The sequence below is a fragment of the Salvelinus namaycush genome, chromosome 26 (assembly GCF_016432855.1).
Source record: "Salvelinus namaycush isolate Seneca chromosome 26, SaNama_1.0, whole genome shotgun sequence".
NCBI lineage: Eukaryota > Metazoa > Chordata > Actinopteri > Salmoniformes > Salmonidae > Salvelinus > Salvelinus namaycush.
The window spans coordinates 22,296,073-22,312,687 of NC_052332.1; the positions used below are offsets into that span (position 1 = coordinate 22,296,073).

General features: G+C 39.4%; 1 protein-coding gene across 1 annotated transcript; it reads left to right on the forward strand.

Moving 5' to 3' along the window:
- Positions 1–1,907: 1,907 nt before the first annotated feature.
- LOC120021819 (LIM/homeobox protein Lhx3-like) lies at positions 1,908–13,868 on the forward strand. Its single transcript, XM_038965669.1, has 6 exons — positions 1,908–1,977; positions 9,619–9,790; positions 10,000–10,202; positions 11,533–11,684; positions 12,889–13,060; positions 13,438–13,868. Exons 1-6 carry the CDS (start codon positions 1,908–1,910, stop codon positions 13,866–13,868), a joined length of 1,200 nt encoding a protein of 399 aa, XP_038821597.1.
- Positions 13,869–16,615: the final 2,747 nt, after the last annotated feature.

Here is a 16,615-nt window from a genome sequence, read left to right on the forward strand (position 1 = left end):
TGGTTTTATACAGCCGATTATTGCTTCATTCGAACTTCACATTTGACCCCACAGTAGGCCTAGTGGAAAAACCCAGGGAAAAACACATTCAAGTATCTAACAGGCAGGCAGAGAAAAAGAGAAGAAAAACAGTCTGTATGGCATAAAGGTTCCTTTCTTTTAATATGCTGTTTTCCTATAAGTTCCTTTGAGGCAACGTTATATATAGGATCCTAGTTAGTGTATGGCTCCTTCCAGATTCACTGCCGTTTTTCTTTCATCTGCATAAAGAGGTCAGGCTGATTTGTTGACTGGGGATTACTGTAGAACACAAAAACCTGTTCCATCCATCCATTAACCTATAGAAAAATGGATATACAGTAAAAATATATATATAAATATTTACAGCCAGGCTTACAGGATGGATGGATGGATGGATGGATGGATGGATGGATGGATAGTTAGATAGACATTATGACATTGGGTGAAAGGGAGGCTTAGAATATTATGTGATGTTTTTACGTTTATAATTGCCCTGTAGAAAAAATAATGAATGAAGTAATGACGTAATTGGCTCAGATCTGCTGGCGAGTAAGCCTGCTATGCAGCTGAAATCAAATCAAAGCTGTAGGACGACGTCATCACTATGTCAGATGAACTGTTACAGTGAGTCTGAGAAAGAAAGAATCATCAAATTATTCAAAAAATAATAATATTTTTAATCAAGTATTTTAATCAAGGCTATATATTAAGTAAATGCATGTTTGTATTTACTGTTTGTTGTTGCAATAGTCATTGTTATTAGGCGTGTAGCCTATATTCCAAAATATACATCCCACATGTTTTTGTCATTATTGAAATTGGTTAGAATTGTTATTGAAATTTGCTATTAGGTTCGAATATAAATACAATTGCAGGATATCCGATATGTTGGTTATAGTAGCCAACAATGTTTCAGAAATTTTGTAGAACTCCTAAAAACAAAAATGTAGACCTGTAGGCTACATTACAATCAGATTGCAACGAAATGCCCTTGCCAAAAAATCTACATTTGCTAACAAGTGTTCGAATACCATTGGCATCTTCTTTAGGTCATACAGTAAATAAGGAAAATGCATGCTGGTAGCTCGCCACAGATAGTATGGCCATTCTGAATAAAAACACAACAGCAAAATGGAACAACGACGCTCCGTCCACTTGTCTCTGTTGTTAGGCTACGGTATATTCTTGGCCGAATTAAAGAGGGGCACGAGAATGAAAACTCATGACAACAATGTATCGAAGAATCGCCAATTGCCCTATTTTGCAGGATGAAAGAAGGACACGTGTACCTCTAGATGTATAAGGAGCGAAGGGAGGAGAAGGAGGTGTGTTGAACAGCGGAGTGTGTGTGTGGGAGGGGGGGCATACACTACACACGCCTCCGGACTCGCTCACATACAGAAACTCCCCTTTTCAGCACCGTGGACAGTGCATATTTCTCCACGCGCGACGCTCGGCATCTCGACTCGAGCTGTACTTTTGTTGTTCTAAAAACGAACACTGGTCCAATCGTGAGGTCAGCTGACGCTGGTAATGGCCACCCACCCCACCCCTCTCTCTACCTCCTCTCGACCAACACACGGACTCAAACAGCAAGTTGCTGCATTTTTAAGTTTCCTTGCACGGGGACCGACGAAGAGAGACAAGGTCGACAGGCATATACTACTTTAGCCTCTTAGAAAAATGTACTTTTATAAACGTCAATCGCGTTATTTTTGTGACTCTCAAAGGATAAACAAATAGGATCTTGCGTTTTTGTTTTTTCCTAATAAGCTCTTATCATTAAGCTCAGCAGTCGCCCTTCTTGCTTTCCTTTCCTCTGTATATCTCACTCAACCGCCCATTGACTTTATGTTCATCTGAGCTGAAAAGCATCACTGCTCAGAATGTTGCTAGAACATCCTGGATCGAGTTGTCAAAATCCCGGGAATTTCTCCCGACACAGCGCAGGTCAAGGTAAGCAGTCGGCTTTCTTGTTTGGAGTCTTTTGCACTTATGATCGAGCTTTTATACAACTTAATGTGGAAATGCAGGCTACTGGTGTGTCTATTTGAGGCGGTTTAGTCACCTGTGATCTGTTAATGGGTTTTAATTAGCTACGAAATATCTAGTTAGCCTACACAACAAATCAGCACAGCGGGGGCTCCGCCTGCAGCTCAAAGTTTTATTGACAGGATTCAAACAGGCATGAAATAGCCCATTGTATCTCACAGCACATCCTATCATCATCAGTTAAACTTCTCAAATAAGAGTTTAACAAATCATTATTAGACCTATATGCTGAAAGAAGTGGTACAGTAGGCTAGTGCTTTCCCTTTCGAGACGCGAGAAGTTGTGAAAATAGATAAATTGCTCGGCTACACACATCGAATGGATTTCATCATATTGGCGCATGGCAATGTGTCCACTATCCATTTTAACAACATTTCACTGAGTATTCATACTGTTTCGAGGTTGGATATTAAATATTTTGTTTCTGTTTCCCTGCCAGCGAGAGACGTCATGAATACGTAATGAGCTGTATTGTTGGGAATCATATCAACAGATGTTATGCGCGTGCTGTCATTGTACACCATCGCTCATGGCTGTCACTGGAGACCACGAGACCACCAGAGCGCGTTTGCAGTGCCTGTGTAACGCGACAATGCAACAGCCCGGCTGCACACAGGCCGCCCCCCGCCCTCCCTAGTCATCAGCCTGGGCAAAATGCTCAACAAGTGTCAGGTTCCCTTCGACATGTGCGGTACCTACTTCCTGTTTGTAAATTAGGAATAAAATAAAGGAGGTGTATGCCACCAAATATCTTGTTTTACCGTGCGTAATAGGGGGAAACGAATAAGGCTTATGTGTGGGTTATTGCATTAACAAATCAAAATCAATAGATTAGCAATGGTTTTAGAAATAAAAGCAACAATCATATGTTTACGAAAACACTTGGCCATGACTGCCCCTTTCTCACGGACTATTTTTTTGATGTAGAGCATCGCTCATGCTACGCAATTACTGTCGTCTAGCCCCTCAAAAGTGAGCGATCAATAGGAGATACAAAATATTATAAAGCTGACAAGTAAGAGGGAGCACTGAAGCATCCCACACCTTTCACCAAATGTGTTTCATATACTCTGAAAATACAGGCAAATGGGGCATTGATTTTAGATTCATCAGGGGTCCACGCGGCCATGGCACTAGTCGTGATTTCCCAAGGCGCCCTTTTGCGGCTGAGATCAGTGTCAATAAAATGCATTCGAGTGTTGCTTCGATCAACATGTTATTGAACGGCCAATCTCTTCCCTAAGTAAACAGCTGTCTTTGTGAAGTCAGCATAGGCTATAGGCCTAAGATATGGTGTTTGTGTTGCTCTGTGTGTGTGTGTGTGTGTGTGTGTGTGTGTGTGTGTGTGTGTGTGTGTGTGTGTGTGTGTGTGTGTGTGTGTGTGTGTGTGTGTCATTCGCCAGCCAGGTTTATATTATTTTTAAACTAATTGTATTGTTATTGTATTGTTATCTACCGTGACCCCATCAATACGATAACATTTTGGGAAGATTTTCTCTTTTGCTTTTGAGTTGATAAGATACCATGAGTGGGATGGCTGATATAATATCAGAAACATCCCAAATATCAAATATTACTTCTAATTAAATTAAACCATTGAAATATAACATTAACTTTGGTAAAGGAATATTTTCGTCTGATCCAGATTTTTCAAATGAAAAGTGTACGTTTAATCCCGTTATTATATGAAGAAATGGGTATCATATTATGCTCCAATGTGGCTAATAATAGGTTCATGAGACATATGCCTCCAAATATTCGATTAAATGAGAGGATAAGCCTAGAAAACACATTTACGTTGATAGAAAATTGCAATTATATCCAATATAAAACTTTTGTCTTAAATATGATGCAATTACTGTAGGCTACAGCTGTAGGCTAGTAAAAACAGATTTCAGTGTGGCAATATTTTACTAAATAGCGGTCAAGTAACCTGAAATGTCGTTCTATTTATGTGCATTTTAGAAAGGGGAAAAAACGAATGAAACATATTGAAAACTATACTACAATTAGGCCTACATTATGTTTAGGATGGAAGGCTGTACAAATATTAGAGGTGCATTCTGCCTTGTCAACTACACATCAACTACAGAAATTCAATAATCACGGCCAAAATGATTTTTTTAATAGGCTACCTACTTTGAAAATATGTATAGGCCTATTTTAATCTTTGGTCTCAAAGCAGACCTCGTTTTGCGTATCTATTACAGACAAATATTTGTAATGGTACATACGTAGGCCTAATGTCACTTGGAACAGAACAGTTTCATGGCTAAATAAATTAAAATATGTGCCAGGCTCCATTTTCGTTTGCATTTGATCATGTGTGTAGCCTGCCCTATTTTATGGCCGTGATTTGATTTGAAATAGGCCTACACACGGTCTTAGAGAAACGTGCGTAAAGGCCTTTGCAAAGTTCCAATTAAAGCCTCTTAGACCTACTACTCGTGCTGTGAAAATATATGTTCATAAGATCATGCAAAAAAAATATATAAGTGAACCAGCTATAGCCTAATGGTCAAGTAAGAGCTTCGTGCAATAAAATGATATTTAAAATGGCATAGCCTACATGCACCAATTTAACACAGCAACATGGTCGAAACCGTAGTCAAATGACATCTTGCGCCATGAAGTTAATTTTTTCTTCCGACGGGTACTTGGTACCCGCACACCTTTCCAAGTTGCTGCTAGGTGATGATCAGCTATCTCCCTGCTTTAACAGGCCAGTCGCTAGGGTAACTGCGTTGCGTAATCCTCCACAGCGGACAACACACTGTATGATAAAGCAAACTCGAGCGCATGCATTCCTGATATACTGCATAAAATCCCAATGTGAGCGAAATACATTAGTTTTTCGTTATCGTGTGAGGAGATCATGAGCAATGGATAGACATAATGAACGGAATTCTCCAAAAGGAGCACCGAATAACACGGAGATTCTGTTTGCCATGCTAGCCCAGAGCGAAGAACTACGGAAAGGTATTCAACAGGGCACCACATATGATTCCATCCCATTGGACACATACTGGTTGAATCAACGTTGTTTTCACGTCATTTCAATTAAATGACGTTGAACCAGGGTGGAATAGACGTTGAATTGACGTCTGTGCCCAGTGGGATTTGTGTTTAATCGAATCTGCCTTTGGTTTGCACATTACAATGGTTAGGCCTAGATATTTAATCAATCATTTGTTGTCGCTGTTTATACAACTCAGAATAAGGGATGTTGTTTTATTTCGTTCCAACACCTTCATGTATCGCACAAGCTTATTTCTATAACGCGTACGGTATGATGAATACAAAATATAAAGTTATTCGAATATTTCGATCGTTATACTTCCCTATTTTACATTTCTGAATATTTGTATAGTAACTGCAATTAAATTATTATTTTTCTTACATGCATATGTACAAAATTAACATTATTCTTGCATGCACAATTCGCTCCATGCAACATATCTTTTAGACTAGTCAGTGGTTAGCCGAAACAGTGGTTACATCCCTTTAATTTTTTTCTACTTTTAGCTCCTGTCGCCTGTATTACAATGGATTAGGGCTAAATCTGTATGACGAAGGATTAAGGCTAAAAACGGTGAATCTATGAAATGACATAGGCATATGTCTTATCTTTTTGCTCCTGAACACCACAAAACAAGTTTTTACATTTGGACGCACAGTTTTAATCGGGTTGCAATTTCTCTATTCATTGCATATGGGTTAAAGATATTAAAGACCTTTTGTTGTCAAGCATCCCTCCTACTTTCTTTGTTTGCTGTAGTGCGGAGGCCTACCTGAACTTTAAAAACGTGTCTGATATTTTACAAAATATCAGAACATTATTGTCTTAAATGCTTAAAGATATGTTTGCGTTTAGATTGTACCAACTATGTCTATGTAACAAAGGGCCCATATATGTGCATTATGTGACAAATATGTATACGAGGTTAACCTGTTAACGAGAGTTTTATAAATATTACTGCAATTTCTAGGGATTGAATTGGCTTTCATGGGCAGACATATAGGCTACAGGTTATATTATTGGTAAGCAAGACACCTTTGATTGTTGCGTGAGACAAGGCAGCGTATTCTAGTTTTACAGAATCTATTGAATTAATAATGAATTTGATGCACCTGTTCATGACGTGGCTCCCTCGCTGTTGTGCATTGCTTGCTCTTGGCAGAAAAAAAATTGTCCATTAATTTTTCATAAATTGCTCACAAACGAACAATAGGAATGCGATTCCTTAGACGGATGAAACACGAAGTGCTTGAACTTTTGAATAAATAATAAAGCCGAGTGATAACATCTCAAAACGTATTTAAGTTGCCAGTGATGCAATTTCACTCGACAAGCGTTTGTTGATAGTTTAATAATAAGTTGCTTGTTGTGAGTTGTAATGACATTCTTTGCTGAAAGAGGGCCATTTTCATTTCGTGCATTGTGTTGTCTTGACGAAGGCCATGCTTATTCCCAAAAGTTCAATGGCCTGTAAATTGTCATATTATGTCTATTGATGTTCAGTTAATTATATGAGTTAGAGCTAATCCTGAACTTGATGAAGACACGAGCTGTAATCACATTTGGCCATATGGAAGGCCGGGTTCATCATTCCTACATATCCTGCCGTGTCTTATTGCTTATGCTAATTCTAGAGCAAATAGGCTTCTTGCAGCTTATAGGCCTACCTAAAACAATTTCTATTAATTATGTGTCAATGTGATCATTTGCATGGTATCATCAGCATGCCTAAATGGTCAATAAAACCATGTAAATAGGCCTACTTAACACACAACGTGTAGCATTTAGCTTTGTGACTCATGCTAAATCTGACATCAAAACACATTTCACCTGATCCACTGTCTGCAAGTGTGCATTTTCAGCGTAATTTCATGCGTAAAACATGTTTGATGGGAAAGGCTTGGATGGTGTTTTGCTAATCGAATGCGGGAATATTGCCAACATATTCAGTGTGCGAACGGTGGATCAAATTTAGCTGTGGTCTCGTTTACATTAACGAAACCATCCTTCCCCACTCTGTGAAGCGGGCCTGCTTCTACGTGATTTGGAAACCGGATGTAAAGTAAAACCTCATGAGCAGCCTTTGGGCCAGCGTTGATTGGGCGGCTGAGCATACAGAAGGGGATTTGACCAGTGTCGCTACAGAGGGCTTGTTTTTTTTCTTTCCTTTTTATTATCCCTAGTGATTCTTTAGTGGGAACAAATGGACCAGTGTTTTAAAGAGAGAGGGACCCATGCGCCTGTTGTAACCTCAAACAGAGGGATATGAATAGAATAGCCCATGATCGCAAGAAGGGAAACAGGGAGAGATAGAGAGGGAAAGGATTAGAGAGAGAGAGTTTTCCGGGATCCACTGTCGTTTCTGGTCTGGACTTGGATCAGTGGGTTACCATGCAAAGTAAGAGTGTTTGTTTCATGGCATGCGCTTTTTTTGAGGAGTGATAGTAAGAGGGTACTTTTTGATGTCTTCTTCATTAACTCAACAGATCAAACCCATAATAACTCAATCAGCCAATAGGTATTCGATGCTCTTCCACTGGGCACACACTGGTTGAATTAACGTTGTTTTCACGTAATTTCCATTAAATTACGTTGAACCAACTGAATTTACGTCAGTGCTCAGTGAGATGGCTTTACTAGTTGGATTTCAGCTGTGTGTGTCCTTTTGTATTGCTGTACATCTGTCACCCACACGTGGAAAAGGGTAACGTATGTTGCCAGGTTTCAATAATCATGGGAGGAACAAAATAACCATTGGCGTTTACTGTCATTTCTGGGTTATGAAAAAAATGATGATGATGGCGATGATGACAAAAACAAATGAATGGCTGTAATTTATAGACAGCATAGTGTATTTACTTACATCTGATACTGCTGAAATAATTGTGTCCCTACATTTATACATCAATAATGAGTCCACAACACCTTCGTCAACTTAAATCCACTTCGAAATGTGCCTTTTGGTGATAGTTTCTCAGTTAGCACATGTGACATTGGCAATGCATTTATGCTTTTCATTCAACCGGATTATTGTATTAGGCCTACATATTTTTTATTGAATAGATAACAGTTGAAGAGTTTATTTCCAAAACGCTATATCCACCAGTTTATCAAATATGTGTTTTTTCATCAGAAATAATTGCTTATGGGTCCCTTCATCTTCATGTATATGTATAATAATACTGTTCTACGATGTGTTATTCAGAGTTTAGATGTGTATGCAAATGTATTTTTTGAAAAACGATATATATCCATTGTTTAGCTGGAATGGAATGTTCGTATCCTGCATATTTGACTGTGGTATGCGGTTGTCTCACCTAGCTATCTCAAGATGAATCTACGTGCTCTGGATAATAGCATCTGCTAAATGACAAAAATGTCAAATGTAAATGTTTAACGTACAGATCACATATTACTGTATTGAATTAAAAAATATATTCAATATTGATGTCACAAATGTATCATTTGTACATTTCTTTATTAAAAATGTAGGTATTTGTTACATTTGACTGTGTAAAATCTAACACTACTACTCATTTCTCTGAGCATGAGGCGGATATATAGCATTTTGCAAAAAAAAGCATGATTATTTGTCTCTGAAATTGTTAAACCATCAAGTAATAGATTTGAAACAAAAACATGTCTGTCATTGAACAACCTCCATGCCATGATTAGATAGTGAAAAAACACACCAATCTCTTTCATAATTTCTTTAAATAATAAAAGCTAATTTACCAACATTTCTGAAAATGGATATAGAGCGTTTTGTAATGAAACTCTTCAATTCTCAACTATGTGACAATATATAGGCTACCGATGAAAATAAAACATATACAATAGCATAGATACTAGATCAGTGACAAAACGGTCTCATATTTGCCCTGAAATAGACTGCATTGGGATTTTCCCATTAGTTTCTATTGACTCACCCCTTTTGATGCAAATGTATACATGTGAAGTTTCAGTAGTGTAAACTATAAAACAAGTCATGTAAATGTGTGCTTAACGTGGAAAAAATAGGCCAATTTAAAAAAATATATGAATGTGTTTTCAATTTTGCAGCAATGTGAATAGGTCTAAGATCACTTTCATGTATTATTTTACCAGTACACATTTGTTTTCAATTAAGCAATTTAAAATAATGTAGGCCTATTGAGTGTTTCGTTGTGAGGGCATGGCATATCATTAGACTACTACGTTATTACAATTAGGTTTAGTAATTCATTACTCAGATGTAATTAATTGAATTAGAGTAATTTGTCACGGATCTCAGAATATTAAGTATAATTTATCAACAACAAAACATTTAAATTATTTGTATCGAATTAGTGTCTTTATTTAGATATTATCATAAGTAAGTATATTCTAAATAAAATGCATTAACAAATGTCTACATTTGACAATAGTATGAATAGGCTTAGCTATTTTTGAGTCGTAAACTATTTGACCACCAAATGCTAAATGATCTCTTAAGCAGTGTTTTAATTCAAGATGGCTTCATGGTCATCCTGTCTTCTCCCCTTCAGAGATTCCTGTATGCGCGGGCTGTAATCAACACATCGTGGACCGCTTCATCCTCAAAGTGCTGGACCGTCATTGGCACAGCAAGTGCCTGAAATGCAGCGACTGCCAATCCCAACTAGCGGACAAGTGCTTCAGCCGGGAAGATAGAGTCTACTGCAAAGAAGACTTTTTTAAGTGGGTGCAAGAAATACGCCATGAAATATATATTCTTTAATGAAAGACAAATTATTGAAAATATGTCAGGTGTGTAGCCTAATATTTAATGTAAACCAAGCCTAATTATTCGATAGAATCACACGGTCTGCATCTTATTTTGAGGTTGTGAATGTGATGAAACACTCAATTGTCAATGTATTGATGATAACCTTCTTATTTCCTAAAAGGAGATTTGGGACCAAATGCGCCGCGTGTCAGCAAGGTATTCCGCCGACGCAAGTGGTGAGGAGAGCGCAGGATTTCGTGTACCACCTGCACTGCTTCGCGTGCATCGTGTGCAAAAGGCAGCTCGCGACAGGTGACGAGTATTACTTGATGGAAGACAGCAGACTCGTGTGCAAGGCTGACTACGAAACCGCCAAACAGAGAGGTGAGAGGTCACGGTATACCTGAACATACCTTTATCACACCTAATTAGGGTCCCCAAGATCAGAGTGCCTAGACTCTAACGCGGAATTACGCATGTATCCACTGTCGTTGATATTTCAGCCATATCAAAGAATGTGTATATCCTACAATGCCCACATCTTCATTTATGTCTGCTAAATAACGTGAAAAAGGATTTAACCTATTATAGGCTATCACGCACGCATCACCAAATAAGTTATGTAATGTTTTACTTATTTGATCCATTGACCTTTTATTGAGCAACTGCTTGGAGCTGTGAACTTGATCTACAAGACTATGAGGTCACCCATAAACACTTGACCCACCTGCGCTGATTGCGTCGTATCCCGCATCCCAATCGATAGCAATATGGATACAGCCTATCCAATTGCAGTAAATAGAGAAAACGTAGTTCTTTCTGTTTTATTTTATTAGCAGACCGACAGTGACTAAGAAGATTATATTCAGCCTCATCTGCACAACAGACTATTTAGGAGGTTTGTTTCAAAGGTGTTTAAAGCGCTGGTGACCATGTTTTGCTAAACTATCTCATAGGCTACAATAAGGCCTCATATTTCAAGTAAAATAATTGAAATTGGAATGAAATGTCAAATGCAATGACCAAAATGGGCATGTTTTCTACCACAAACGTATTTTTGGGAAAACAAAATGAAGTTTACAACTAGATTTTTTTTCTTCCACTGAATTTGAAATTAATACTTTTTTAATAAAAATACTTATTTATTGCATGCTAAATTGAGTACAACTGACCTCAGAGAATCTGTTTTAACACAACGAAATCCAGCAAGGGTAGGCCAAAATTTTCTTTGTGAATAGTTCGTGTTACTCAAGTTCTCTTCCTCATCTGTTTGTGTGAATTTACTGACTAAACCAACCACTGATTTACCCATTGAGTTAAGATGAGTTTTCATGGAAAACCACACACGTTTATTTGGTTAATGAGAGGGCCTCATTACTTCGGTATTTGCCCACTTGTAGGATGGTCTGGCATATGTTTTTGTTCGTAGGCTTTTGGTTTAAGAGTTAGTATTTATCTGGGTTTAATTAGGCTTATTGAAAGTAATAAGTCAGAAAATGAAGTTATGAAGTTTACTTGTCTTCCCATTGTTTTCTACAATATTTTTTTTTCAGTTCTGGTATGTCACTTGCACTTTTCAATGGCTGAACCTGAATATCTATAAACAGCCTATTTACCCTTGGAATCTAAGGTTAAGTCTTTTAGCATAAAGTAGGCCTAATGGGGTACATGTTTGTGTAAGGTCTGGCTTACAATGTGTGTCTTTTATTTTCAGAGGCAGACTCAACAGCGAAAAGGCCACGAACGACTATCACCGCCAAACAGCTCGAGACCCTGAAAAACGCTTACAACAACTCTCCAAAACCTGCCCGCCACGTCCGAGAACAGCTATCGTCAGAAACCGGCCTAGATATGCGTGTTGTTCAGGTAACTATCCATTCCCCTCCACTATAGACCATTTCATTAGCGTCCTTATTTTATTATTATTTCAGGACATGCATGGGATTCCATTGAAATACTGCTTGAAATGGCCTCCCAGCGGGTTTGAATGGTTAGAATTTACGATAAGATGGATTAAAATGAAGTCCACACACTTGAAAGTCAGAACTGTAAGCGCAAGCTCGTTAACAATGCTAAGAGAGAGCTTCGCATATTGTCTGTCCGTGAAAGATCCCTACTGTGGTTGACTATAGTCATATATATTGTTTATTTGCAAGGACACTTAAAGTAGGTACGCGGAAGCCACTATCGCGCTTCATTATTCACGGAAGGGGAAATGGGGGTTAAGAGGGTTCACTTCGGCTGCATATCACTAATGAATATAGGCCTTGCCTATATGTAGGAGAGAAAGGAGGAACATTTTTACCTGGTTGAATTAAATTAGGCTTTGCATGATGTGGATTGTAAACAACAAAATATGTGCTAACATTGAATGGTTCATCAATCATAAGTGTCTCTTAAAAATAAAATACAAATGTTTTCAAATTGTATCACACAAGTTTACAGCTAAAATTTAGAACGTGGCCATAGTGAAATGTGAATAATTAGAATCACCTCCGGGTTAGTAGATCCCAGTGAGAAGGTAACATGCGACCTGTCTGCTCCCAGGGTTAAGGACAACTTGTAGCTATCGCAAAGTTAATTAGCGTGATAAATCTCAGGGCATGTTGGTCCCAACATTAGTGTTCTGCGACAAAGAGGCGACCTGCTTCCCAGACAGTCCTTGAAAATTAATTTTGTTTTAATGTTAATGTGCTGTACCTGACCACTTAAAAGCATAGCAGTTTCACTGAAGAAAGAGTCAAGAAAAATGATGTCCGGAACGGTCCAGTAAGTAGATTGGAATTTGGCATCAGAACTGATATGTCCTATAGTCTATGAACGAAAAATGCAGTTCAAAAGAAACAACATTTATTTTATAAAACGGACTACTTGTGTATAGCCTACTCTTCTGTAAATGTAACACTAAATTATATATTTCTAATTTTAAGAAATCTATTTCACTTCACTCACAAGTGTATTGTAGGAGAAGGCTTATTGGAGGATCTGCCTTCAACAGGAAACTTCCCAATTATATACCTCAAATAAATAAAACAAAACCTATGTACCAAACACCTCCTTTGTCCTCCAGGTCTGGTTTCAGAACAGGCGAGCAAAAGAGAAGAGGCTGAAGAAGGATGCAGGCAGACAGAGGTGGGGACAGTACTTCCGCAACATGAAGAGGTCGCGAGGCAGTTCAAAATCAGACAAGGACAGTATCCAGGAGGAGGGCATGGACAGTGACGCTGAGGTCTCCTTTACAGGTATGATGGGAAAACAAACAGACAGACATCTGAGATGATGTATTCACAGGAATCTAACCAAAGTGAAAGGGATACAGACGGCAGCCTTTAAGCTCCTATTTGAGGAATTATGAGAAATGTTATTATCACAATTATATTACAAATGTCTTCTTGAAATTATTTATTATCCCCTAAAGTGCATGGGGGAAATGGACATAGCCAATTTCTAAACCACACATTTTGATTTATTCCCATTCAAATTTGAATGAAACCTATATTTACCCAAATAATTCCATTGAGGGAAATTGTTGACCAGAATCAAACTAATATTAGCAGGAAATGGAATAAGCACTTCCATAATGCCACACCCTGACTAAGTGTCCTCCCTTATGTTCCAGATGAGCCACCCATGTCGGAGCTCAGCCACTCCAACGGAATCTACAGTGGCCTGAGCGAGTCGTCCCTGGCCATGGGGGGCCGCCAGGAGAGCAGCCACGGCCCCTTCCCCCTAGAGCATGGAGTCCTCCAGTCCCAGGACCAGTACCACAACATCCGCTCCAGCAGCCCCTACGGCCTACCCCAGTCTCCAGGCTCGCTTCAGGCCCTGCCCAGGCACCAGCCCCCCATCTCCAGCCTGGTCTACCCTGACTCCGGCCTGTCCATCATGACCCAAGGCGGGGCCCCCGGGCTGAACCCAGGCATGAGAGGAGTGTTGGGTGGCGCTAACGGCCCCAGCTCGGATCTGTCTACTGGCAGCAGTGGGGGCTACCCAGACTTCCCAGCGAGCCCGGCTTCCTGGTTGGATGAAGTGGACCACGGCCAGTTTTGATTATCTGGGTTAATTGGTCAACGTGGTCTAAGGACTCAAAGGTGTGTGTCACAAACTGGAAAGAGACAGTCACACATGACCTGTGAAACAGAGAGACCGGGTCGGACGGTTGCTGTCTTCCACCCTTCTTGGATCACTCCATCTGTCTCTATCAATTAACTGTCAATCTTTTTCATTTCTCCTCATCTGAGTGGACTGGAAGGAAGGATTGGGCCATCAAAAAGTATGAATGGCAGCACTTGGAACTCACACACTCCATTCCTCATAGAGAACCAGACTGAGAATCATGGCGTGCTGGCCTGTTATGAATGATCATTTAGCGCTACTGACGGAGTGTTGATATATTGCTCCGATAGCATCAAGAGCAGGGTCTGAAAGGAAAGCACCTCACTTCTACAATCAGAACGTTTAATTGTCAGACAGACAGACTACTCAATCTCTGTCTTAAGTCTCAACAGCACTGCTCAAACAGTCCTCCACCATTGAACTATGTGTACAGCGGCTTTGGACCATCATGCTTTTGATCCCTATGGTGTCATCAATATTAAACCAGAGGAAGCTCACAGATACACACTATTTCCAGCTCTGCTATCGTTGTGACAACATAACAAATTTCAACTTTTGCCCAATTGGATTGTGATAGACTCTACCCCCAATCCTTTCCACCTTATTCTTCTCTCTGTTTTTTTATATGTACTGCACCGATGCAGGTTTTGGTTAAAGTCAGAGTCTTTACATGTCTGGTTGTTGCCAAATGTCTATATATATATATATTACAGTTTATCATTGTGGAGATTTTATTTTTATACAACCCCTTCGACAATATGAATACACTGATATTAGTACTTTGTACATTGACAGCCAGGGATCTAGACAGGTTGTAGATGTCGCCTCCCACCGATAACTAGAGGTGCAATTACTTCTATGCATTTGTGTGTTTTCAGATGTATCTTGTTCTTTTCGTTCTGAGCTACCTGGGCATGCTGAAACCCAGGCTGGTGTACGTGTTTGTTTATGTGGAAGATGTTTTATGTCTTATTTATTCTCTCTGATGATGATGATGATGATGATTAAGTGATACAGGTCTTTAATAAATGTGTCAGCTAAATCCAAACTGACCAATGGATCTTGTATCACATCTTTATTTTATTGTATTATATTGACTATGGGCTGTATCCTAGGTTCTCTTCTATGTTAGATTTTTTTTTTTTTAAGTGTTTTATGCACACCTTAATTCTGCAAAACACTAACAGAAGCTAGGGTAATTGGGGTGGTGGCTTATCTCCAATATTCATCCCTAATTTTCCTGGAGTATTAATTACATTGATCTTATATCAGAATACAGATACTGCAGGAGAAAAGGAGATCTGGAGATCTGGCTGTGTCTGCAGATTGGCCGTCTGGCAAATTACCAAAGCCGTATCAAGAGTTCAACGGCTCTTTAGTGCAGAAATTTGATGCAGACTGAGAGGCAACATGTCGATTTAGAGATAACCGTGCCTTGTTTGCCCAAATGCCCCTACGGGATAAAAATCTTAAATCCATTAGCTTAGGAGGGATCGAATGGCCCTTGTAAATTTCCTCATTTGTTTACTTATTCAAAGTCGGGTTCAATTAAATAGATTAAACAGTGTGGTGTGTGTGTGTGAGCGGCGTACATGCGTCTGTGTGACGTCAATTTCTTACATTTTTTCTCCCAGTGACAAAGACTTGCATTGCGGTTTTATCTGTGCATAGCATCACAGACAACACATTAAAAACCATCCTCACCCTGACAAAGCCTATCAATCTGTACCATCTTTTAGATGGACTCTTTCGCCATCTTCCAGCAATTTGCAACGTATTCCAGGAGACCTGATCATGAACAACTCTGGACTTTACTTAGGTATAGCTTCATAACCTAAGACGGCCTAAATATTAGTAACATTTTAGATTTAGGAGGGAAAGTTCAACCAACAACATCTCACAAACTCTCTGCACAAACTGATGTTTGTCCAAAAGACCGACCTCCTTGGTCTAATAATAATGATCTGCCTATGGCAGCACTGTAACATGAGGATTCACCCCACCTCACCTTCATATGAGAATAGAATACCAAGCATGTTGATAAACAATAGGCGCTGTGTTTGAATAACTGTGCATTGTCAGATTTAACCTAAGCACTTACCATAATTGCTCCAACTAAATGTTATTTCCAGGGGTTGGAAGATTGATGCTTTTAGAAACACTGGCTGAAGAAAGTTTCTCAGACTGAATTGTTTATTTTGACATAGACACATATTTCCCAATATTAAAATGGCCTTATAATAGCCTTTTTGACACAGGTATTTTAGATTTTTTGACACATCCCCGTAACTTCTTCAGTTTAGGGTTGGACGGCTGGCTCTTGTTCTCAGGTTACAAAAACAAGAACACAACACTTCGACTTAAAATCGAATCCTTCCACCTGAGTGGCGGCTGTCACTATTGCCATGCTAAGGCAACAGGTGAGTAACCATATCCCAGGGTGCCCTGCAAAGACTGGGTGAGAGTGAAGTGTCAAAGGCAGCCCTAATCTCCCCCGATCCCTGCCATGGTCAGTTTACTGAGCAGTTCCCATTTGGGCTGAGCCAGGCGGATTTGTCAATGAGACGGAGGAACTCGACACATCAGGATGTCTCAAGCTCCCACAACAGCCTTTCTAAGCCCTACCAGCTTCCTGTTTTGACATTGCCCCACCCCTTCCCTCCCCTCCCTCAACAGGTATG

What these genes read in the sequence shown, in the direction of transcription:
- LOC120021819 (XM_038965669.1), top strand. Translation starts at nt 1,908, where the DNA reads ATGTTGCTAGAACATCCTGGATCGAGTTGTCAAAATCCCGGGAATTTC. An exon ending in TGCAAAGAAGACTTTTTTAA is followed by an intron (nt 9,791 to 9,999) that starts GTGGGTGCAAGA and finishes ATTTCCTAAAAG; the next exon opens with GAGATTTGGGACCAAATGCG. An exon ending in CGAAACCGCCAAACAGAGAG is followed by an intron (nt 10,203 to 11,532) that starts GTGAGAGGTCAC and finishes TTTTATTTTCAG; the next exon opens with AGGCAGACTCAACAGCGAAA.